This window comes from Heterodontus francisci, chromosome 7 (genome assembly GCF_036365525.1).
Source record: "Heterodontus francisci isolate sHetFra1 chromosome 7, sHetFra1.hap1, whole genome shotgun sequence".
Lineage (NCBI taxonomy): Eukaryota > Metazoa > Chordata > Chondrichthyes > Heterodontiformes > Heterodontidae > Heterodontus > Heterodontus francisci.
In genome coordinates, this window is record NC_090377.1 from 69,728,115 (window position 1) to 69,754,259 (window position 26,145).

General features: G+C 42.4%; 1 protein-coding gene across 4 annotated transcripts in view; it reads right to left on the reverse strand.

Moving 5' to 3' along the window:
• Positions 1-26,145, reverse strand: part of erich2 (glutamate-rich 2) — a 232,441-nt gene that overhangs the window by 103,399 nt on the left and 102,897 nt on the right. For all 4 annotated transcript variants that reach the window (XM_068035365.1, XM_068035364.1, XM_068035362.1 and 1 more), the window contains 3 exons: positions 15,949-16,061; positions 9,141-9,257; positions 3,484-3,603 (listed from right to left, as the gene is read on the reverse strand). In XM_068035365.1, the coding sequence (XP_067891466.1) occupies positions 3,484-3,603; positions 9,141-9,257; positions 15,949-16,061 (350 nt within the window). The remainder of the gene's footprint in view (positions 1-3,483; positions 3,604-9,140; positions 9,258-15,948; positions 16,062-26,145) is intronic.

Genomic DNA, 26,145 nt, shown 5'->3' on the forward strand with positions numbered 1-26,145 from the left:
CCCTGTGGCACCCCACTAGTTACATCTTGCCAACCAGAAAAAGACCCATTTATCCCAACTCTCTGTTTTCTGTTGGTTGGCCAATCCTCTATCCTTGTGAGAAAGATGTGGTACTGGGCCAAACACAATCCAGGATGTCCTGTCCTCAGGAGAAGTGTTCCTTGTCTTGTTTTTTTCTCCTCGGAAATATTGTGTGTGCCTTTAAGACTGTAAAAGATCAGTGCACATTTAAGATCGAAAGTTCCGGAGACTCAGCCTGTCAGAGTGCATTCTGGTTGCCAAGCAACAGCAGCAAGAGAGAAGTCACGTGATTCAATGTTGCAATTTGATTTTGAAAACTAGCTGGCACAGTCTGGTTTGAGCAGAGAGAGTTCTGATTCGATTTGAACTGAAGGAGCTGTGTTATTTCTCTCTCAAAATTCTACAAAGCAAAGCTGTGTTTTCTCTCTCAAGATTCTACCAAGCAAAAGCCAAATTAATTCCCTAAGAAAATAAGAAAAGCTTTTCTTTCTTAACAAAGTATTGGTATTGCTGTGTTTATCACTGAAGGGACAGTTTATGCTACAACAGCCGGACTGCTGAATTCCTATCTTGAAAGGACCTTTTTTTCCATCGGACCACTGTGAAGACTTCAAGCAATCTTGGACTGTTTCTACATTGGAAGACTTCATTCGTCAGGAACGTAACTTGCAAAGATGTTATTTTTATTTTTTCGGTCAGCTAATTAAAAACTGAATGACTGTAATTTTAGGATATGTATATAAATGCGGGAGTTAGATTTTTAAATACGAAGTTATAAGGTCTTTAGACGTTGGTTTATCTTAGTGGTGTTTAAGATTTGTTTTAGTTTTGTTAATAAATAGTTAATTTGTTGATATCTCAAGATACCTGGTTTGGTCCGCTTCATTTGGGGGTTACTAGAATGTTTAGTTTGGCTGTTTTTTCTGATTTGGAAAGCTTAAAGAAATATGCTGCGACCTGTGGAGCGACAGGACTGAATCAACAGTGCGTTGCTTCCACCGCGATCAGAACCATATATTTTAAGTGGGGGGCTTTGTCATGCGCAGTCATAACATCCTGGATCCGAGCAGCCTGAGCTTCCTTGCCATCCTGGTCAATGGCCTGACACCTCAGCAGGACCTCTGGAAGACCTTGTAGCACAGAATTACCATGTCTTCCTCCTCCTCCTCTTCTGAAGACATGTGCTGCTCCTCTGCATCGTCCTCCTCAAAGTCCACACCTCTCTGGAGGACCATGTTGTGCACAGCATAGCATACCACCACCATGCGTGAAATCCTTGAGGGAGGATACTGGAGGGCACCCCATCGACTGGTCAAGGCACCAGAACTGCATCTTCAGGAGCCCTGTGGCCTTCTCAATGGTGGCACGTGCTGAGATGGCAGTGGTTGTAGCGACTCTGTGCCTCCAGTGTAGGGTTGCACACAGGTGTCAGCAACCATTGCTTCAAAGGATAACCCTTGTCTACGGGCAACCATCCACGTAGTTTCTCTGATGATATGAACAGCTGTGGCACCTGCGATTACCTCAGGATAAAAGGGTCATGGCAACTGCCAGGAAACCATGCACACAGCTGCAGAAAACGCTTGTGGTGGTCTCATACCAGCTGTACTGTGAGGGAGTGGAATCCCTTCCTATTGATAAATGCCCCTGGCTTTCCCGCCAGAGCCTTGATGGCCACATGGGTGCAGCTGATCACACTCTGTACCTGAGGGAGTTCTGCTAAGGAGGCAAAGCCCACAGCCCATGGGCTTGAGTGGCCCCATTAGTCTGGAAGTCAATGTACTCTAATGCCCTCTCATACAGGGCACCTGTCACCTGCCTGATGCTATGATGGGCGGGATGCCACACAAGTCTGCTGCCGCACTTGAAACGACCCACAGGCAAAGAGGTTCAAGGCCAATGTCACTTTCATGGCCACTGGCAGGGACTGCCCATGTGACCAGCGAGGCCTGAGATTCTCCTCTATGAGGGGACACAAATCAGCAACTACTTGCACTGGTAGGTGCAGCCTCTAGCAGCACTGCTGCTTTGACATGTCCAGGAAGCTGAGTCTTTGACAGTACACCCTATGGTGAGTGTAGCACCTTCGTGCCCTCCATGTCCATCGGGTATCACTTCTGCATCCCTCTGCACCAAAGGTCTCTGCATGTGTTGCTGACACAGCTGCTCCTCATCACTACTTGTCGCCACCTCAGATAACTGTGTCTCATGTTGAGGGATGGTCTTATTCGCCAACAGCTGCACAGGAATGGCTGCCTGGACCCTCCTGTTGTGCACCACTTGGCCCCTGCAGGTGCACTCATCCAAAATTGCCCCAGTGCCTCCACCTGAAACACTCTGCAAGCTCTGTTTATGCAATGGCCACCATATGTCAATGCAAAAGCTCCTCTCTGCTTATTCCACCATTTATGCAGCGACAAGAATGGCTCCAGCTGCTCTGAATGGCTTCCTGTTGTGTAGCTGCCTGATCTCCTTGGACGTGCTGCTGACCCAGCGTGTTTCCCATGCATCGCCTCAAAAATTTAAATCAGCCCTGCAACAAGCTTCCAGGTGGCTTGTCAATTGATTACCTGCCACTTTCGGGCAGGTTGCCACAACTCCTGAGAAGACTCCTCCACTAAAATCACGATTTTCCTGGCATGCCTGCCTCCAAACCCACCTCCACCTCAGGTTCATAGTTCAGTCAATTGGTGCAGAAACCTACCTCAGAAACACTCATGAAATTTACTACCTTTCTGACATATCTGATTGTCCCAAACTATATAAAAGTTAAAAGCCCCCATTAAAACCACTCTGTCTTTGCTACATGCTTATCTAATCTCAGCATTTATGCATTCACAGTTACAACAGAGGAGGGCTATATATAACTATTCCAATGCTGTGCTGGCCTGCCTCCCATCTTCCACCCTCCATAAATGTGAACTCAGCCAAAACTCTGTTTCCTGTATCCTAATCGCACCAAGTCCTGTTTGCTCATTACCCCTGTGCTCACTGACCTATACGAGCTCTGGTCTGACAATGCCTTAATTTTAAAGTTCTTAGCATTGCCTTCACATTCCCCCATTTCATCCTACCTCTCAATCTCTGTAAACTCCTCTCGCGCATCCCTGATTTTAATGGCTGCCATGCCTTCAGCTGCTTGGACCCTAGACTCTGGACTTCCCCCCATAAGCTTCTCCATATTTTTCTCTTTTAAAGACACATCTTAAAACCTTTCTCTTTGACCAAATTTTTCCTCATCTATCCAAATATTTCCTTATGGGGCTCAGTGCCTGATAACACCCTATGAAGTGCTTTGGGACATTTTACTTTGATAAAGGCGCTATACAAACACAATTGTTATTGTTAATACATTTACAGAACACTGCTCAGCGTCCAGTACAACAATGAGATGGTTGAAAGAAGCATAGGCAAGTGACAAAAAATACTGTGTGAAGTAATCCACTGCTAATATATAATTACCACTCATCTTGGATGCAACATGCTGTTTCTTAACATCCATGTTCTGTTGTTTCTCAGGAGACCTTTTTGACTCTGGTTTGGTTAACCTCTTCAGTTCACTATTTGATGGTGCAGGGTGATCTGAAAACAAAATTGAATATAAATTATTGAAAACGAATAGCAAATACTCTTTTGCTGTGTTTACGTTTGGTTTTTTTAGTTACTACCCCTCTAAATCTTGATTCCTGATTTGCTAAACCAGCAGAATATGAAGTAAAATATTCTGATGGTGCGATACAAACACGATCCAACTACAGAAATACTCTACAAAAAATGTAACAATTTATTTCAGAACCATTGTAAAAATATTGGTCACACTTGTTAAAGAAAATTTATACTTAAGTGTCTTGGAAGTATTATTAATGCTTTTTGGCAATGGCGAAAAAAATTCAACACTTTTTCCGTTTGCAAAGTAAATGAAACATAAAAGTTTGTAGGTTTGTTCTTAATTTTATTTGATTGCTTGTTATAAGACCTCTAATGAGACGTGAGTTCATAATCTAGACTGATATTTCAATACAATAATGAAACAAAAGCCAAGTGATGTCACAGGAAAGCTGCAAGGTGATTGGTTGGTGAGCCACTGCTGTTAGAGAATAGCTCTAAATAGCTAGGTAAGTATCTAAGATAAGAAAGGTTTACAGTTTATTTTCATATATAGTTAGTGTTTTTTATGGAGTTGTGTAGTAACAAGGACCAGGGAAGAAGGGCCCTAGAGTAATTGATATTATTTGATATTAAGATCTTCCAAAAGGTTTAATTTAAAGGGTTAAGTCATGGCAGGAGAGCTCAAAGTCGTGGTGTGCTCCTCGTGCTCTATGTGGGAAGCCGGGAACAATTCCAGTGCCCGGGACCAGCATGTATGCAGGAAGTGTCTCCAGCTGCAGCTCCTGGAAGCCCGGGTTTCGGAGCTGGAGTGGCAGCTGGGGACACTGTGGAGCATCGACGAGGCGGAGAGTATCGTGGATAGCACATATAGAGAGGTGGTCACACCGCAGGCTCAGATCCCACAGGCAGGAAGGGAATGGGTGACCACCAGGCAGAGCAAGAGGACTAGGCAGGCAGTGCAGGAATCTCCTGTGGCTATTCCCTTGCTCCAGGATGGTATGTTGCCTCCCTGGTGCTAGGGACAAGGATGTCCGAGCGGTTAAAGGACATTCTGAAGGGGGAGGGTGAACAGCCAATGGTTGTGGTACACATTGGTACAAACGACGTAGGTAAAAAAAAGGATGAGGCCCTCAAAGCAGAACATAGGGAGTTAGGAAGTAAGTTGAAAAGTAGGACCTCAAAGGTAGCGATCTCAGGATTACTACCAATGCCACATGCTAGTTAGAGTAGAAATAGCAGGATATATCGGATGAATACGTGGCTGAAGAGATGGTGTGAGGGGGAGGGTTTTAGATTCCTGAGACATTGGGACCAGTTCTGGGGGAGGTGGGACCAGTACAAACTGATGTCCAAGGGGGAGTATTTGCTAGAATGGTTGGGGAAGGTTTAAACTAAAATGACAGGGGGATGGGAACCTTTGCAAGGAGTCAGAGGAGAGGGGATCAAAGACAAGAACAAAAGACAGTAAGGGGAATAAGAAAAGTGATAGGCAGAGAAATCAAGGGCCAGAATCAATCAGGGCCACAGTGAAAAATAGTGGGAAGGGGCCAAGTAATGTTAAAAAGACAAGCCTTAAGGCTTTATGCCTTAACGCGCGGAGCATTCGCAATAAAGTGGATGAATTAATCGCGCAAATAGATGTAAATGGGTATGATATAGTCGGGGCTACGGAGACATGGATGCAAGGTGACCAGGATGGGAAATGAACATCCAGGGGTATTCAGTATTTAGGAAGGACAGACAAAAAGCAAAAGGCGGTGGAGTTGCATTGCTGGTTAAAGAGGAAATTAACGCAATAGTGAGGAAAGATATTAGCTCTGACGATATGGAATCTGTATGGGTAGAGCTGAGAAACACTAAGGGGCAAAAAACATTAGTGGGGGTTATATATAGACTCCCAAACTGTAGTGGTGATGTTGGGAATGGCATTAAACAGGAAATTAGAGATGGATGCAATAAAGGAACATGTGTAATTATGGGTGAATTTAATCTGCATATAGATTGGGCAAATCAAATTAGTCACAATACCGTAGAGGAGGAATTCTTGGAGTGTATATGGGATGGTTTTCTGGACCAATACATTGAGGAACCAACTAGAGAACAGGCCATCCTAGACTGGGTACTGTGTAATGAGAGATGAATAATTGACAATCTAGTTGTGCGAGACCCCTTGGGGATGAGCAACCATAATATGATAGAATTCTTCATCAAGATGGAGAGTGACATAGTTGATTCTGAGACCAGGGTCCTGAATCTTAGAAAAGGAAACTACGAAGGTATGAGGCACGAGTTGGCTATGATGGATTGGGAAACGTTACTTAAAGGGACGACGGTGGAAAGGCAATGGCAAACATTCAAAGAGCACATGGATGAACTGCAACAATCGTTTATTCCTGTCTGGCGAAAAAATAAAACGGGAAAGGTAGCCAACCCATGGCTTACAAGGGAAATTAGAGATAGCATTAGATCCAAGGAAGAGACATATAAATTCGCCAGAAAAAACAACAGACCTGAAGAGTGGGAGCAGTTTACAATTCAGCAAAGGAGGACCAAGGGATTGATTAAGAAGGGGAAAATAGAGTACGGGAGCAAGCTTGCGGGGAACACAAAAACTGATTGTAAAAGTTTCTATAGGTATGTGAAGGGAAAAAGATTAGTAAAGACAAATGCAGGTCCCTTACAGTCAGAAACAGGGGAATTTATTATGGGGAGCAAAAAAGTGGCTGACCAACTAAATGCATACTTTGGTTCTGTCTTCACAAAGGACGACACAAATATCATACCAGAAATGTTGGGGAACACAGGGTTTAGTGAGAGAGAAGAACTGAAGGAAATCAGTATTAGTAGAGAAATGGTGTTGGGGAAATTGATGGGATTGAAGGCCGATAAATCCCCAGGGCCTGATGGTCTGCATCCCAGAGTACTTAAGGAAGTGGCCCTAGAAATAGTAAATGCATTGGTGGTTATCTTCCAAGATTCTACAGACTCTGGAACAGTTCCTACAGATTGGAGGGTAGCTAATGTTCCCCACTATTTAAAAAGGGAGCCAGTGGATGTGGTTTATTTGGACTTTCAGAAGGCTTTCGACAAAGTCCCACATAAGAAATTAGCATGTAAAATTAAAGCGAAGGGATTGGGGGTAGTGTATTACGATGGATGGAAAATTGGCTGGCAGACAGGAAACAAAGGCAGTGACTACTGAGATACTGCAGGGATCAGTGCTAGGACCCCAACTATTCACAATATATATTAATGATTTAGATGAGGGAACTTAATGTTATATCTCCAAATTTGCAGATGACACAAAACTGGGTGGGAGGGTGAGTTGTGAGGAGGATACAGAGAGTCTTCAGGGTGATTTGGACAAGTTGAGTGAGTGGGCAAATGAATGGCAGATGCAGTATAATGTGGATAAATGTGAGGTTATCCACTTTGGTAGCCAAAACAGGAAGGCAGATTATTATCTGAACGGCTATAAACTGAGAGAGGGGAATATGCAACGAGACCTGGGTGTTCTCATAGACCAGTCGCTGACGGTAAGCATGCAGGTCCAACAGGTGGTAAAAAATGGTATGTTGGCCTTCATAGCAAGAGGATTCGAGTATAGGAGCAGGAATGTCATGCTGCAATTATACAGTGCCTTGGTGAGGCCACACCTGGAATATTGGTGCCATTTTAGTCTTCTTATCTGAGGAAGGATGTTCTTGCTAGGGAGTGCAGCAAAGGTTTATCAGACTGATTCCTGGACTGGCGGGACTGACATATGAGGAGAGATTGAGTTGGTTAAGATTATATTCGCTGGGGTTCAGAAGAGTGAGGGGGGATCTCATAGAAACCTATAAAATTCTAACAGGACTTGACAGGGTAGATGCAGGAAGGATGTTCCCGATGGTGGGGGAGTCCAGAACCAGGGGTCATAGTCTAAGGATATTGGGTAAACCTTACAGGACTGAGATGAGGAGAAATGTCTTCACCCAGAGAGTGGTGAATCTGTGGAATCCGCTACCACAGAAAGCAGTTGAGGCTAAAACATTGTATGTTTTCAAGAAGGATTTAGATATAGCTCTTGGGTTTAAAGGGATCAAAGATTATGGGGCGAAAGCGGGAACAGGTTACTGATTTGGATGATCAGCCATGATCATAATGAATGGCAGAGCAGGCTCGAAGGGCCGAATAGCTTACTCCTGCTCCTATTTTCTATGTTTCTATGTTTCTGTATTTGGAAATGATGTCCTTTAAAGATATCGTGGCACAATTCAAAGAAGAGCAAGATTTCTCATAACTGATCATAATTCTGGAGATGCAGAAAACTTATTGCATATTTTGTCACTGTTGCTAATTGTCGCTGCTTCCCAGAGTGCTGTACTAGCTAAATAAAGAAAAAGATGCAAGTATTGTAGTTGTAATTGTTTCATTGAACAAGAGCACCTGATGTCCAGGGTCAATCTTGATACGAAAACACATCCAGGAGGCCAATCAAGGGCTACCACTCTCTGAGGAAAAATATCTGAGACTGTGTGATGCTCATGAACTTCTCTATCTCCAGGAATTTGCTTATCTCACAAACAAGGAAAAATCCTTCAGATCCCTTGCTTGTCAAAAAAAGGTCAGACTAAGTCTCTGCTTCTAGTAAAGCATCTGCAATTTTTCAAAGATTCCCAAGTGTAACATGAAGGAACTTTGACCAGGTGAGGAGCACCATATAGGAAAAAGCAGCTACTTATCCAGTTGCAAATACATTGCAAACCATTTAAAACTTCAACAGTTGGTTCACAAACATGAATTTCCAAACCCTGATTATTTTATAACTTCCTACTGAGTTGAGCTCCAAAATCAGTGCTGAAGTTTCAATTTCTCAAACTAAAATAGCTAAGCCAGTTATGCAAAAGCCCAAGAAAATCTAACTAGAATCTATAGTTAGTAATGAATCTAGACCTGGTTTGGAAAAAAGAGCAAATTAGGAATCAAGATCTGCAGAAAGTGGTTGGGTGAAGCAGTAAAGCAAACAGCAAAAGACATGAGTAAATGTCCACAACTTGGCTGCATGTGTCAATTTGCATTTTATTACTTTTTAAATCCTACAGAGGGAATGTGTTATCCATGAATACTCTAGAAAATTAAAACCATGCATCATAATAAATGTTGGTAAGACAACTTGGAAACTACAGACTGATTCACATTACAAGAAAGCCTTATCATTACCAGTAAACTAAGAAAATGTCTACCAAACTGATGTTATTGGATGACTGAAAAGAAACAACTGAAAAAAATACTTTCTAAGGATTAGGAGGAACTGTAGGTTACTGTCCTTTTTTTCAGTCTCAATACATTTTTCAGGTAATACGACAAGTTTGTAAGAATGCAGTTTAATTATTCCAAGAATGAAAAGTGAATTGCAGAATAAATACATATAAAAAATACTGCTCAGCATTCAGTATAACAATGAAAGAAGGATAGGCAAGTGACAAAAAAGTACTATGTGAACTAAGCTACTGCTAATATATAATTACCACTCATCTTGGATTCAACATGCTGTTTCTTAACATTCACGATCTGCTGTTTCTCAGAAGACCCTTTTGACTCTGGTTTTGTTAACTTCTGTTCACTATATGATAGTGCAGTGTGATCTGAAAACAAAATAGAATATAAATCATTGAAACAAATAGCAAATATCTTTTTGTTGCTTTTTTTTTCTTTTCTTCACCTCACCACCTCTCTGAACCTGATTCCTAATTTGCCTTTGTCTTTTCCAAACAAGCTGCATATAAAATCTTCTTGTAATGCAATACAAATGGAAGCAATGAAATGTAAACAAAATCCAACTGCAGAATTATACCACAAAGAAACTTAGGGATAAAATATTTCAGAATCATTTTAAAAGAAAAATAATTATTTGGTCACACTAGCTAAAAACAATTTGCACATAGGTGTTTTGGAAGTATTATTACTGCTTTTGGGCAATGGTTAAAATAATTTTTCTATACTAACTTATATTTATACAGAACCTTTAACATAATAAAAGGTCCCAAGATGTTTCAGAGGAATGTTATAAAACAAAATATGACACCAAGCCACATTAGGAGATATTAGGTCAGATGAGCAAAAGCTTGCTCAAAAGGGGTAGGTTTTAAGGAGTTCCTTAAATGAGGAAAGCAAGGTGGAGAGGTGTAGGGAGGGAATTCCAGAGGTTAGGGCCTAGGCAACTGAAGGTGCGACCACCAATGGTGCAGCAATTAAAATCGGGGCTAGGATTAGATGAGCGCCGATATCCCGGAGGGTAGTGGGGCTGGAGGAGATTACAAAGATGAGGAGGGGGTGGTGCAAGGCCATGGAGGGTTTTGAAAACAAGGACAAGAATTTTAAAATCAAAACATTGCTTGACCGGGAGCCAATGCAAATCATCCAGCACAGGGGTGATAGGTGAACAGAACTTAGTGCGAGTCAAGAAACGGACAGTAGAGTTTTGGATGATTTCAAGTTTACGGAGGGTAGAATGCGGGAGACCAGCCAGGAGTGCATTGGAATATTCAAGTCTAGAGGTAACAAAGGCATGATTGACAGTTTCAGCAGCAGATTAGCTGAGACAAGGATGAAGTTGGGTGATGTTAGGAGATGGAACTAAGGGATCTTAGTGAAGGCAGAAATATGTGATTGGAGGCTCATCTCAGGGTCAAATATGACACCAAGATCGCAAACAGACTGGTTTAGTCTCAGACTGTTGCCAGGGAGAGGGATCGAGTCAGTAGCTAGGGAAAAGAGTTTGGAGCAGGGACCAAGAACATTGGCTTCAGTCTTCCCAATTTTCAATTGGAGGAAATTTCTGCTCATCCAGTACTAGATGTCAGATAAGCAGTCTGATAATTTAGCAACAGTGGAGGTGTTGAAAGAAGTGACAGTGAGAAGTGGTAGTGAGGTAGAGCTGCAGGTCATCAGCATACATGTGAAAACTAATGCTATGCTTTTGGATGATGTCACCGAGGGGCAGCATGTAGATGAGAAACAGGAGGGGACCAAGGATAGGTCCTTGGAGAACACCAGAAGTAATGGTGCAGGTACAGGAAGAGAAGCCATTAATGGCAATTCTCTGGCTACGATTAACTAGCTAAGAATGGGCCCAGGTGAGAGCAATCCCACCCAGCTGGACCACAGTGGAGAGGCATTGGAGGAGGATGGTGTGATCAACCATGTTAAAGGCTGCTTACAGGTCGAGAAGGACAAGGGGGGATAGTTTACCTTTGTCACAAGTGCATAGTTTGTCATTTCAATGCTTTTTCAATTTTCAAAGTAAATGAAACACAAAATTTTGGAATTTGTTCTTAATTTTATTTGATTGCTTGTTAGTTACATTATAAATACAAGTTCTTTTTTATTCATAACCCAAGCATGAAGCCTATTCATCACACCTATTTCAGAAGTATGTTTTTTATTCATTCATGGGACCTGGGAGTCGCTGGCAAAGCCAGGATTATCCATCCCTAATTGCCCTTGAGGAGGTGGTGGTGAGCCACCTTCTTGAACTGCTGCAGTCCATGTGTTATGGGTACACCCACACTACTGTTAGGGAGGGAGTTCCAGGATGGGGACCCAACAACTGTGAAGGAACAGTGATATAGTTCCAAGTCACAATCGTGTGTGACAATGAAGGGTTGATTTTGCCCCCTGCTCTTACCATGCACAAACAACATAGAGCACATTGGAATTACATGCAGCCCGGAAACACGTAAACACGGCTGGTTCCAGCAAGCATTGTGGGGTGCTGTTGGGGAAAAGCCGCACCATGTGCAAGAAATAATAGCTCTTCTATAGGTCTTTAAGGCATACAACAGCTTAAAGGTGTATTGTCTTAATAAACATTTGCTGTCCCTTATATTCTGCACTATTTTGGCAGAATTGAAAAATTTTGCTTCATTCTGGCTGTGTCAGCAAAGCTTTGTCGCACCCGTGGCCAGTGCTGGGGGAGTGAGTGGGGAAGCAGGGAAATCCATCCTACTATCTTTTAACATAGTGTCCTCCCCCCAGCAACAGACACTGGCATTGATACCATTGACACTTGCCTTAACTGATTTTGAGAACCGAGCTGATGTCGGTTATGAAACTGCCCGATTATCGACTGGCACAAGGCTACATTAATCTAGTAATCCTCCTCAGTTATCAATCTCTACTTACAAACTCCTATGCACTGAAGTAGTAGAAATAGCTGATGATGGCATATAATGATCTGAAACCACAGGTTAATTTAGACCAATGTCCTGGGTGCTCTATCAATTTCAAAAAGCGAAACAAAATCCATTTTTTTTTTACTGCAGAACCAAACCATTGCTTTTTTCTTAGAGAACTAGGGTGAGTAAATGAAACTGAACTCCTCATAGTTTTCCTAAGTGAAAAGTCTTACCACAAAATCTTCAGACTCAAATATGAAACTTAATTTGTTCACATTACACTATGCTTTTTAACAGCCCAGGAAATTCTCAATATTTATATGGAATAGGTTTTCAGTTACATAACATTACGTAACATCCAACCAATGTGGAAAAGCATCACATACAAATCTAACTCTGTAGTATGTAACCAAATGAAACTATTGTCATGCAGACCCCTACTTGCCAAGAATGAGGCATATTAATTTTGTCATATGAACATTGATTTTAAACTGTTGCTGGAGTGAAGAAAGGACTTGTTAAAAAAAAATCACTAGACACTTGGCTGGAAGGACATTTGCATATTAAAGGACAGTGTTTGTGGAGACAAAGGACTATTCCCTGGTCCACTTAACCCACAATGGACTTTGATCACCAGACATTGAAGGTGTAAGGAAGTGCATTCCAGGCCCTGCTAAGATGATACAATCCACAGAGCCAGGACTGGTTAAACCAGCTGGTCACATGACTAACTGGCTGGTCCAGGTTTTTTTGAACTAGCCACAGGACAGTTTGAATTCAGAAGGCTGTTTGAACTGGAACATGGAGCAAGGAAGCCTCTCTCTCTCTCTCTCTCACTTTCTCCCAAGCCACCAGACCCACGGAAGACACGTAAACCTCAAGAGAGAAAAGACTCCAACCTCGAAACAAGTTGAAGCGTGCACTGGGCCCCAACGAATTGCAAGTCTGACCGGCAACCAAAGACTTCACAGCAAACTCAAAGGACAGTAAAATAGAAACCCATCTATTGCCTCAAACTTTTCCCCTTTATTCTTTTCTACTTTTCTGTCTCTATCTGCATGTGTGTTTATCGTGTATGCATGCTAGCGTGGTCGTGTCGCATATTTGTAATCAGTAACCAGATTAGAATTTAAGATTAATAAACTTCTACCTTTCTTGTTTAAAATCGAAGAAAACCTGTCTGAATTGATTTCTTTGCCTTACAATTGGAGCAGTGAACAAGGATTCACTGAGGGGAAGCTAAAAACACGGTGTTTTTAAAATTAAACCTTGTTACGGTTAAACCAGGCAAAGGCTGAGAAGGAACCCCTAGACTCCTTCTCACCTGATCGTAACACTATGTTTTTGCAAGTCAGAAAGTGAGGATGTAGGGCACTTAATTACAGATGATGGATACCATTTGGTTTAGCTTAACCATCCAGAAGCACCCTGCAGTTGTCCCACTGCAACATCTTATTGTCTCTTCAATGATTCCAAAGCTTTTGCATTCACTACTCTTATCTGGGAGTCCATTCTATTTATCCCATTTTGCGTGATAAAGAATTTTCTCCTAACAGCCTTAAATTTGCCTTTTACTAGTTTGAAACTGCAGCCCCTTCTCCTACTCTCACAATTTAATTTGTAGTAACATTCTGGGTCTACCTTTTTGCTTCTTACCTGGCTGGTCATTCTGCCAGGCCTTCCTGAACCCACGAGTAAGTCCTTTTTTTCCTGAAAGCATGAATACTTTGATTTCTTGGATCTACCCCGACAAAGTTATATGGTTTGATGGGCTAGGCTCCTAGATGTAATGTCATAACTGTCAGACAAGTTTTGTGCTACTTATAACTGCCCAAGGTAGTTTTGACCTGCTCACCAAATAGCTTCTTTCCCCTAAAGCTATGCAGCCTTTTCTACAATGAAAGTAGAAAGCCTGCTATTCTTATCCAGGTAAATCTGCACATGGCTAACCACTGCAAAAATTTTACTGTTTGTACACATCTACATTGTTCCCAGAATGCAGAAATAATTGCACTAATTTGTTTATGAATAAATTTCATCCAATAAGATTCACATTGGAAGTGTTTCACAGCATATACTCAATTACCCCAAGAATCAAAAATGTTTTAATTCTCTATCATGCTATGATTATATTTTATCTTACATGACAGACTTCCTATTTCTCAGCAACAGACTACACAAATATGGTCTCCTCCATTTCCACAAATGGTGAGGCATCGATATCACTGTTGTAGCCTGGGCCACCTTTTAACCAAATGATCTTTGTGGTATTGCAGAGCAGGAATGATTGTTATATCAAACTAATCTATTATGTACACTACTGACAGCAAAATACTCTGTTGGGCAGCAATGTGGCTGTTGCTTAAAATAAATAAGAATCAAGAACACAGATATACTAAACATCTGCTGCTTATTCCTGCTGCAGTCCATGAAAAGTATATTCCTTTTTTCTGGTACTTAGCTTCTCACTCGCCTTCAGAAAAGATGGATTCATTATCTCGTGCTTCATGGTGAAACCCACAGGCTAAATTGAACCAATTATTCCACAGCTTTAGGTGTAAGTGAGAACTCCAAAGGTTCATGTATCAGTGATGCTGTGGTCAAGATGACAAGGCTAGGTATCAGTCTGGAAAGCATATGACTGACACCATTGGCACAAACAGTTCCTTCAGGAATAAAAACAAGAAATGCTGGAAATACTCAGCAGGTCTGGCAGCATCTGTGGAAAGAGAAGCAGAGTTAATGTTTCAGATCAGAACTTCATCAGACAATGAATCCATCAGTTCTGATGAAGGGTCACTGACCTGAAACGTTAACTCTGCTTCTCTCTCCACAGATGCTGCCTGACCTGCTGAGTATTTCCAGCATTTCTTGTTTTTATTTCAGATTTCCAGCATCTGCAGTGTTTTGCTTTTATTTTACAATTCCTTCAGGAGTTTGCTACTGGATGGATACTCTGGGGCAAAATGCTCCTGCAAATGCAGAAGGCCGATTGATGCAGGGTGTTCAACTGAATGTGGACTAATGATTAACACGATTGTCGATCAGGATCAATTATCATTCTAACTTGGAAATATACCCTGTTCTTCACCATTAGGCCAATATGGTGGAATTTAACTACATCATAGGAACACCATCACCAGAAGGACTGCAGCATTTCAAGGAAAAGGCATATCACAAACCTTTAGGGAAAACTAGGAATGGGAAATATATTGGGACATATAGAGATGGGCAATAAATTCAGCCATTCTGTGAATACATTTTTAAAAAATTGTGATGAGCAATGCAGAAGCAACTGATTTGAACAAAGCTGGTCCATGGTGTGGTAAACTCACTTCAGTGTCTTTAGTCAAAGGCCTTCATTCTAGACTCATCCAAGTAATTACTGATCTTAGGTAGAAACTGTACCCAATGCTGGAGGAAATAGTTTGAATGCTGCTGACCCAGATACCTTTGGTGCTTAGTCATCTTCAGCCAGAATTTCCTTCTCTTAATCCATCTTTGGAAGTCTGATTAAAACCTTTACAAGTCAATTTCCCATGACCTGTAGCATTGACTGCAAACAAGCCATACACATTATGAAAAGGTGATCACCTTTACAGTCCTCATAAGTTATGTCTATTTTGTGAGAAGCAAGGATACAAATCATGGATCATCAGAAAGTTCCTTTAATCAGGAATAACAGAATTTAAGAGAGGAGTAACCCATGATGCATGTAAAAGATTCAGTCCAAAACAAACACAAACCAATGTATGTATTTTCAAGCAGACTATACGAATGGAAAAATCGAACGTTAATGGTGAAGCTGGAGAGTAGCCCAAGGTGGCATTCATATTATGGGGGGAAAAGGGGAAAGAACAGAAAGAAATAACACATATGCATTAACCTACCATATGAGAATGTTTTAAAATACCATATCTTTTGACTATCTTTATGAGACAACTGCAGACAGATTGCTTCCTGTCTCTCCTTACCCTTCAGCAAGCCCAACAGTGGGTGTGGGAAGCTAAAGTAAATAACATTTCAAAAACTAAAGAAAATAGAACTTATTCTATTTAATAGCTTTTTTTAAGTTCATAAAGCATATATAAAATGCATTGTCATGTATTTTTCATAACAACCAAAAGGTGTTCATATTCATATTTTAAAAAACTACTACCTGTGCTTTCCTGCATATAGTAGGACTGTTTTGTATAGGTGCCTGAAATATGAGCTTTGGAATGGCTTGTCCTCATTGTGAATGTTGATCGATTCTCCATAAACATTCCATTCCTAATACAAAGTGGATTTCACAGTATCAAATACAGTGATAGCAAATGTACATTTTTGAAGAAGGAACCAGGTCACCAATTTCCTTCCAATCCCAATAAGTTCATAGGAAACCTAATGTTTAAAGAAGCACTGGAAGAACAAAAAAACGAGGAAGAAATCAATTATTCACTTTCTGCATACACTGTGATTGCTGAGATTACTATTTCATGGCTAAAAATAGTTCCAACTTGTTCAAAATTCATGCAACATAGTTTCAGCAACTCACAACATAAACATTGCTTAAATGATTTAATTGTCCTTATTTTTCTGTATGAATAACAGCAAGGCTGTTGACTCTCCATCGTTATTGGATATAAATGCCAGCACTTTCGCAGTTAAATGCGGAAATCCGAAAGTTGCTATCAGTGATGCCCTGCTCCTCCACAGGGTGCATTGTTACAGTCTTCACTGATGGAATCTGCACAGAGAACACTGTGAAGGTGTTAACTTAGGCTGATTACCCATTATTCTCACTCTACAAACAGATGAAAATATTAGACTTAGTACAATTTTATTGGTGCAGTAAGTGATAATTACAGATGAACAACCTCTCAGGCCCTGAAAAGTTTTGCCACTGTGGAGTCTCATTTCCACAGACGAAAATTAATGTTGCAGATTTTAAAAAATAAAATAAAAATAATGTAATCATTTTTCTGTTTTTGTTTTTTATGTCTTTCCCTTAATCCCATGTGCATGTCCCAATTTTATTTTGTTTCCTGTACAACATTTAAAAATAAAAATGATTGGTTGAAAAGCCTTCCTTCTACTTGTCTTGTTCACAGATGGCACAGATCCCCAGTAGAGGGTGCCAAATTCAAATAGACGCTGGTTAACCGGAAATTTCCACTGACAAGGTCGCTAAAAGTGTGTGGGCAACTATAGGTGAGGTAAACAATGAAAGCCGTTCCTTCACCCCTCACAGCAAAGTTTGGGGCATTATTTAAATTAGTTCTGGTCACTGGGCATTTGGAGGTAGAGCTACATGATTGATTCTCGGTGTTAAAGGAATTAAGTATGAGGAACATATACATAAACTGGGAAGAGACTTTTCACAGGAGATATTATAGAGGTATATAAAGGTGTTTCTGCAATGAACTCATTTAATTCAGATTGCAGGTTGCGTACTGACTATCCATGCTACCATTGACAAAACAAAGTTTCCACAGGGGTTCTCCTGCCCGTTCACTGTAACTGCGGCAGAAGCACTGTGGAAGCCCCAGAAAAATGACACAACCGCTGTTTCCAAGGCTTTTCCACCAAAGCTATGGCAGACGAGTGGGAGAATGTACATGGACATTCATCCTGCATCTCTCTTATCCTGATATCAATATTGTCAACTGACTATAGCATGCAGAAATAATGTAAAAGCACCTTAAGATAATTAATGGGATACAGAAAATAATCCCATACAATATTTTCAGATATGCAGCACTGTGGAACAAGAGAACACAGGTTCTAGATTATGAAGCACACATTTAGGACAGATGCCAGGAAGCATGTCATTAGAGGGCGATCAACAGCTGGAAAAGGGTGCTAGGAATGGAGGTTGAGGCTAGCATGCTGGATTTATTTATAAACACTAAATACTGTAATGTGAAAATAGTAGGTTTGGTATTCTGGAAGGTTAAAATGAACTATCTTGTGACATTTAATATTTTTATGCAAATTCTGTTAACTGGAAACAGATCTGTCCACAATTCAACTTTAATAATAGCCTGTAACAGAAATAAACTAACATGCTGTTACTCAAAGAAATATTTTTAGATTTATAAAATCGGTTATAATAAGCTTTATGCATTATTGTTTAGATTTTTTGTTTTTATACATAAATTGATTTGCTGTGATAAATATCACAGGGTCAGCAACAATAGCAATAAATAACTCTTAAGACTAACACAGTCAGCAATTCTATGCAGAACAATTTAGATTTCTTTTTAATAGTGTTACTTTTAACAGTTTCTACTCTGTACTTTTGGAACTTTTCAACCAATAGACTACACCTATATATATAGGGCAGTCCTCCTAAGAATTGACACATCTTTTCTCAAAAAGTGAACTGATCATGCAAACCAACATAATAGGCAATGTTATTGCAATATTGTTTGATAAAATGCTTTTGTAAAGGCAGGAAGGATACAGTAAACATAGTGTGAATATATTTATGTGTGACTCACAAAAGCCTTTATGAAGACATTTAATACAACTAAATTACAGAAAAAGTGTGTTTATCATTAAAATGAGGGTTAGGCCCTCAAATTCTTTACTGGTTAGATTTGAACTGTGGAAGAATGTAGGCTGGGTTGAAAGAAAGTATTATGGAACTTACAAGCTCTTCTAGCAAAAGGCAAGACATAATTAGTAAATAGACGAATAACATATCTATTGAGACTTTCTTATTCATTGTTAGAAGTTAAAATTCTACATAAAAATGACAATTGTAAGGAGTTAAAGAGAATTGAAACTTGGACTACTGGGATTAATCAACTGTCAAGGAAGCTAACTGACCAGTATAATGTTGATCAGTAAAGCTTAACAGAACTTGAGTGTAACAAGCACCACAAAAGCTTACAACTTTAATCTGATTCTGACTAAAGACAAATAAAAATTGTATTCGAACTTGTGTGAGGAGAAAATGTCTGTGAAATGCTAAACAAGTGCGGACTAATAAAGGGGAGGCAGCACGGGTTTTTTAAAGGCACACCATATTTGACTAACTTGATTTGAGTTTTTTTAATGATGCAAGCGAGTGGGTGGATGAGGGCAGTTCAGTCGATGTGTATGTGGACTTTCAAAAGACATTTGATAAAGATATTGGGCTTGTTAGCAAAATTGAAGTCCATCGGGTAAAAGGGGCAGCAGCAGCATGGATACAAAATTGGCTAAGGACTGGAAAATGGAGAGTTTTGGTGAATGGCTGTTTTTCAGCCTGGAAGAAGGTATACAATGGATTTCTTCAAGGTTCAGTACTAGGACCACTGCTGTTTTTGACTTGGGGATAGAGGCACAATTTCAAAATTTACAGATGATATGAAACTTGGAAGTGTAGTAAACAGTGAGGAAGTTAGTAAAAGACTTAAAGAGGACATAGAAAGGCTGGTGGCATGGGAGGACACATGATAGACGACGTTCAATGCAGAAAAGTGTGAAGTGATACATTTTGGCAGAAAGACTGAGCAGAGACAATACAAACTAAATGGTACAATTTTAAAGGGGATGCAAGAACAGAAAGACCTGACGATGTTTGTACATACATCTTTGAAGGTGGCAGAACAACTTAAAAAAGCAGTTAATATAGCATATGGGATCCTGGACTTTATAAACAGAAGCACAGAATACAAAAGCTTGGAAATTGTGCTAAACTTATATGAAACATTAGTTCAGCCTCAGCTGGAACATTGTGTCCAATTCTGGGCACCACAATTTAGAAAAGACATGAAGGCTTTGGAGAGGGTACTGAAGAGATTTACTATAATGGTTCCAGGGATGATGGATTACAGATACATTGATGGACTGGAAAAGCTTGGGTTGTTCTCCTTAGAGTAGAAATGGCTGAGGAAATTTGATAGAGGCGTTTAAAATCATGAAGGGTTAGAAGGAGTAAAGAAAGAGAAACTGTTTCCAATAGCTGAAGGAACAATAACCAGAGGGCACAGATTTAAGGAACAACATTTTTATGGAAAGGGAAAGCAGGTTGGGTACGGGGCATTAAATCCCCTAAAAGTGACATCAGATCGGATCCCGACATCACACGGACAGGTTTGAAAGTGAGCGGGAACCCCCTTGGAGCGGTCGGGTAAGGCATTTAAAATATCCTAATAGGCAATTAAGTTCTGTTTTAACCAAAGGATTCTGGCTTTAACTGCTGAACTGGGCACAAACATGGCAGATGCAATTAAATGCAGTTAAGTGCGAAGTGATGCATTTTTGGAGAAGCAATATGGAGAGGCAGTATAATCTAAGTGGTATTATTTTGAGGGTTAAGCAAGCGCAGAGGGACTTGAAGGTGGCAGGGCAAGCTGAGCAGGCAGTTAAGAAAGTGTATGGGATACTTGGTTTTGTAAATAGGGACACTGAAAAAACAAGGAAGTCATGCGAAACCTTTACAAATCATTGCTTAGAGGCCTCAGCTGGAGCACTGTGTACAATTCTGGACACCAAACTTTAGAACGGCTATCAAAGCCCTGGCAAGGATATGCAGGAGATTTACCAGAATGACACCAGGGTGAGGAAGTTCAGTTACGCAGAGAGATTGGAGAAGCTGGGACTGTTCTCCTAAAACAGAGAAGGTTAAGGGGAGATCTGATAGAGGTATTCAAAAATATGAGGGTTCTCAATAGAGCAAGTTGGAAGAAACTGTGTCCTCTCGCAAGACGGTCAGAAACCAGACATCATACATTTAAAATGATTGGCAAAAGAAAAAGAGGGGAAATGAAGAGAATTTTAATTTTAAAATTGACAACTTGCCGTACTGGAAGTCAATGTAGGTCAGCAAGCACTGGGGTGATGGGCAAACAGAACTTGGTGCAATTGGGGATATTAGCTGAAAAGTTTTGGCTGAGTTCAAGTGCATGGAGGGTGGAGGATGGAAGATGGGAGACCAGCCAGGAGAGCATTGGAATATTAAAATCTAGAGGTAACAAAGATGACTATATTGAAAATTCTGGTCCCTTTAATTAACCAGGACTTATTTCAGTGCTAATAGAGAGCAGGTGATGCTCATTGCAGTTTGTATCATCATCTCTGCAGTTTATTTTGTACTCCAAGGATAAACTTTTGCTTCTCTTATTAACTACATCCTGGTAACATCATCTGGGCAGGATTTTTAGGTCCTGCCACGAGTTGGAACGGAGACGGGTGGGTGCTAAAAATAGCAGCGTCAGCTGACATGCTGATTTCCTGTCGCTGCCTCCTGCCACCGGCAAGTTTGAACAGGACAAGGAAGGTGGGCCGTGGAAACCTGCCCGATTCAGGAAAAGGTCAATTAAAGCAGCTAATGAGCTTATTGAAAACTTGTTGAGGGTTAGTTTGGGGTTTTGGTGGGGGTGCTCGGGTTGCACGTTAGGTCAGGGGCAGACCAGGTGCATGGAGGCGGCAACAGAACGAGGAGCCAGTCATGGCCGCACCATCAACTTAAGTGGGCCCATAAAAGGAAGCACAGCTGAAAGGGGCACTCAGCCATTGGCACACAGGTGACATCGGGTATGCACAGGTTGTGGGGAGAGTGTTCTGTTACGACCAGGTGAGAAAGGTGTCTAGGGGTCCTTCTCAGCCTTCACCTGGTCTTAATGTAAGGGTTTAATTTTAAACACACCGTGCTTTGAGCTCCCCCTTGGTGAATCCTTCTTCACCGCTTTCCAATTATAAGGCAAAGAAATGAGCACAAACAGGCTTTCTTAGGTTTAAAGAAGAAAAGTGAAATTTATTAAAACTTAAACTAAAACTCTAATTCAGTTAATGCCTACAGATACACACCACACCCCAAACTCGCATGCATACGTGATACGCACATACAAATAGAGACAGAAAAGAGCAGAAGAAAAATAAAGTGGAAAGGTTTGAGGCAATATCTGAAGAGTTTTTTTGTTATGGGTCTTCGAGCTCATTGTAGAATCCTTGTTTGTCGGTGGATCTTGCTTCTCGTTGACGCCCAGTATTTTTCTTAAACTTTGTTCACTGTAGGAGACTTTTCTCTCTTGGGGTTCACGTGTCTTCAGGGGTCTTGGAGTTCCGGGAGAAAGAGATGGGAGCAGACAGAAGAGAGGTCTTTTCAGTCCAGGAGAAAACAGCTTTCTAAGTTCAAATTCTCTGTGGTGAGTACAAAAAAAACCTGCAAGTCACGTGACCAGCTGGCCTAATCAGTCCTGGCCCTTGTGAATTGTCTTGTCCTAGCAGACCTTGGAATGTCTCCTCCACACACAATACCTGGTGATCAAAGGTCCATTGTGGGCTAAATTGGAGCAGGGAATAGCCCCTTTGTCCTTTCAAGTACCGTCTGTCAATATGCAAAAATGCCTTTCCAGCCAGTCTGGCAGCCCTTGCAATCAGCGTTCTCTTCTTCCCAGCAACAATTTGAAATTTAATGTCCATGTGGAGAAATTAATATACCTCATTCTTGGAAGGTGGGGGCCTGCATGACAACACGCATGGCAGTGCAGGGGCTCGTCACCCTCCTGGCATTGCAACAGCATAAGTGAAGGGGTTAAGACTTCCAGGCATTATACAGAGTCCAGCTGAGCACTAAGAAGGCAATAGCTGCCAATGGGAGCACGACTCTCAAGATTTTGGGTCCAGTGGTGACTCCTTCATCCACCAGCAGTCCAGGGTGCCGCAGCTCATCGTTCCAAGCCCACCAAACTCCATGGATGGAGTCTAGGGACAAGGATTATCCCTTGAAAAGATGGATTCTCACCTTTTTAGACCCTGAGACAGAGTCACAGAGGTGCTGCAACCAAAGCCATCTGCTCACAAGGACCACCCTTGAGCAGGTCCTCGGGACATTTCCAGTGCCTGGACTGGTTAGGTGGCGCCCAGCAGTACCCTCCTGGAAGAGTCTTGCAGATTGTGGTGGTGTGCTGCGCTCCCCATAACATGGCCCTCCGGAGACATGTGGACCTTGAAGAGGGTGAGGCCCTGGAACAACACAGCTCATTAGAGGAAGAAAAGGCACAGGACATGAAAGAGGAGGAGGAAAAGGAGGAGGAGGAAGATGCAGAACAGAGAGCTGCCCGGCTGCACAGGAAGGCGGCCGGATCCGCTACAGGACTCTAGGTTCTCATCAGGATTATCTGATCTAGGCAAGTTTTAGCAGAGCTCTTCTAACCCAAGGGGAGAGTCTGGAAGTCATTTTGAGCTGCCTCAGAGAGCACATCCATTGAAGACACAGCCCTGATTAGATCCACATTTACTGCTAATGAATGATGCACATCTGTCCGGAGATTTCATTGTCCTTCTTCAAGGATCCTTGTTTCCCTTCACCACCTCTTCCTTCTTTCTCAGCGTCGCCATTAAAGAATGGAAGTTCACACGTCTGGTGTCATGTGTCATTATTTACATTCTGTTGATTAATAGTAAAAAGTGCACATTTTACAGGTGAGGCAATCCCCAGTGCACCACACAGTACTCTGCCCAACATGGTTGGTCTCTGGTCTCAGTCACTTCTACACAATGCTCCCATTGCGGTCTCAGAGGAGGTGGAGGCAGCCTGCTCACATGTCTCTGCTTACAGCTGAGATGCTTGTGCCAGTTGAATTCATCATGGAGCTGCCAGTGGCGTCAATGCAGGGGCAGCCTCTGTCACTGAGCCCTGCTGCATAGATGGTCCCTCAGGTAGAGAGGCCAATGAGGCCGATGATGATGATGGTGCCCCATCCTCAGTGACAGCCTCAGCCCCTGGATGGTTTTCTGGATGGTTGGAGGGGAGCAGCAGCTGGGGCGCAACTGGCATCCATTCCAGATATCTCTGTGCCACCAGTGCCACTGACCGGTCAATGTTACAGAGTGTGGCATGCATCCTCTGCATGCCAGTGCGCTGCTCCTGCATCCACTCCAAGTGATGCCGCATATGATTCTCCATGAGGCTGGCCACTCTCTCAATAGAGGAGTTCATGTGCTCAAAGCCCTGAGCTATGGTGGAGCAAATGAGTTGAATGGACTCTTCCATTTTCAGCCCATGACCCCACACTGCCTAGGGGAACTTTGACGTGGGTACACATCTGTTGCTGCTGGTCTAATTAGAGCCTTCTTGTAACTCCTGGGGCCTTACATCTGGGCCCAGCATGAGCATGTCTGTATCTGTCCTCCATCCTCCAAGGGGGACTGCCCACAGCTGCCTCTGTCTTTCTCTCATCTCGTCCTGCTCACCTGTGATCTGCCCGTCACCCAGTGCCACCCTATTTAATTGCGCGGGAGGATCCAACAATGTGAGTGTATCCGTGCTGGTGGAGAGTGCACTTTTAAGATGTAATGGTGCTTGCCCTGATGTCTCTGTTTCTAGTGCTTGCGCCAGTCACAGGACTCTGTCATCCCACTTGCAGGAGACACAAGAAGAGATAATGAGAACTAGCCTTGGAGAGCAGGTGCCTCTGCAGTACTGAGGATTCCCACTGCAGCTGAGTCTTTGGAACGCTGTCGGACAAGAAGGCGTGCAATCCACCACTTCATCTACAAATTGCAATATATTTTCATCTTCTCCACCAGGAATGCCCATCTAGCCTTCCCCTACTTTTTCCTGCAGGGCCACCTTAGCAATCTCCATGGCTCCCTCCTCCATGGCAGTCACAATGTGGAGATGGGCACTCCTCCTCCTGTCAGCACCTTTTCTTGGGCATTATGAGCCCTTTTCTCCCAGAAGGACAGAAGAGAGAGCTAAGGCACTGCTGGCCTCTATGGCCTATGCCAGCGGCTCACTGACATAGAAAGCTGCATGCATCAGTGCTGGCAAGTCCTCAACAGCTCTAGGGCTCTGAGCCTTGCACATACAGGAGTAGCATGTGTCCTCAGGCTCCTCAGCTGGTGGTGAAATATCCAGAGGTCTGTCACAGGGTTGGGCATTGCACCAGCCAGAGCGAATAAGGCCATTGCAACGTTTCTGGCACTGGACCCAGTTACTCCTGACCCCAATTCGGCTGCTGATGATCTCAGCAACCTCAATCCATGCCAGCCTTCTCCTCCCACCTTCCCAAAAGAGGACCTCCTTTCTCTTCCTCACTGCCTCAAGAAGGACCTTCATGTCGGCATTGGAGAAGCAAGGGGCAGCCCTGCCCCAGGTGCCAACCCTCTGACTTTCTTCTGCGATTACTGGTGCAGCCATTCCTTCAGTCAAACGGCAGCCATAGCTACTAACTGACTATCCAACCCGTCTCCGTGAAAATCGGGAAATGTGACTTCATCCACGTCCCCACCCCATGTGGGGTAAGGACCCAGAAATGGTCCCGATGTCGATTTCCAGACCTTAGAAGGAAAATCAGGCCCCTGATGTCACTTCCACGACCCCTTTTGACCCCTCCACTGCTTTTGTGCTTTCAGACTGCTTGCTTGGCATCCAGTTTTGGATAAGCCTCAACATCCTCCAATTAAACACTGGAAACATCAAAGCTATCATCCTTGGTGACCGACACAAATTCTACACCCTAGCCACTGACTCCACTCTCCTCCCTGACCACTGTCTCAAATAGAGCTATTCTGTTCACAACCTCAACCCTGAGCTAAACCTCAGATCGATCTTCTCCATCACAAAGTCCACCTATTTCCACTCGAGATGATGGTTTGCTTCTGTCTGTACCCAGTCCACCTGACACTGAAAACCTGATTCCTGACTTTGCCATCTCCATAGTCAATGGACAAGATTTTAACTTATTCAAAACCCATCCATTTGCACAGAGTTAAAATCGGGCCTAATTACTCCAATGTTCTCCTGGTCAGCCTCCCATACACCACCCTCCATAAACTTTAACTTATATAAAACTTTGTTATCTGGCTGCATTTCTGCTCTAAGTTGTGCTTATCATACTCTGAATTTTGTGTTCCTGTCTAAGGCGGGTTCGTTGGTGTGAGGAGATGGAGAATTGCCATGGAGTCATCTGCCCCGAAACCTGGCGCCAAGACGCATTGTCCCAATGATGTCAGAGGCGGGCGAGTACCATGGTGGTATTGATACCCCAAAGCAACAGCAACGTAAATTAAATTGCTGAAATGATATTTAGCATTAATCTGAATGTAATTATTTCTAATTCGACAAAATTTTGTGGGTGATTTGGGACAATCATGTGCCTTCAGATTAGCGACCCTGAAGAGCTGGCGGTACAGAGGCAAGAGGCTTCAGTGCCACGAAAAGGAAGCTAACCTGACCGTAGCAACATAGGGGAAGTGGGGGGGTTGCTGTGGTCATTGCCACAATGCTGAGTCTCCAAGGGGGTTATGTGTACCGGGGGAGCTCGGCAAGGGGATTGTTTACAGGCAGTGCTCTGCAAGTGAGATGTGTGTATAGGGGATGCCCTGCAAGCGTAGTGGGGAGGTGGGTCCATGGAGGTTTTGCCGGTGGGAACAC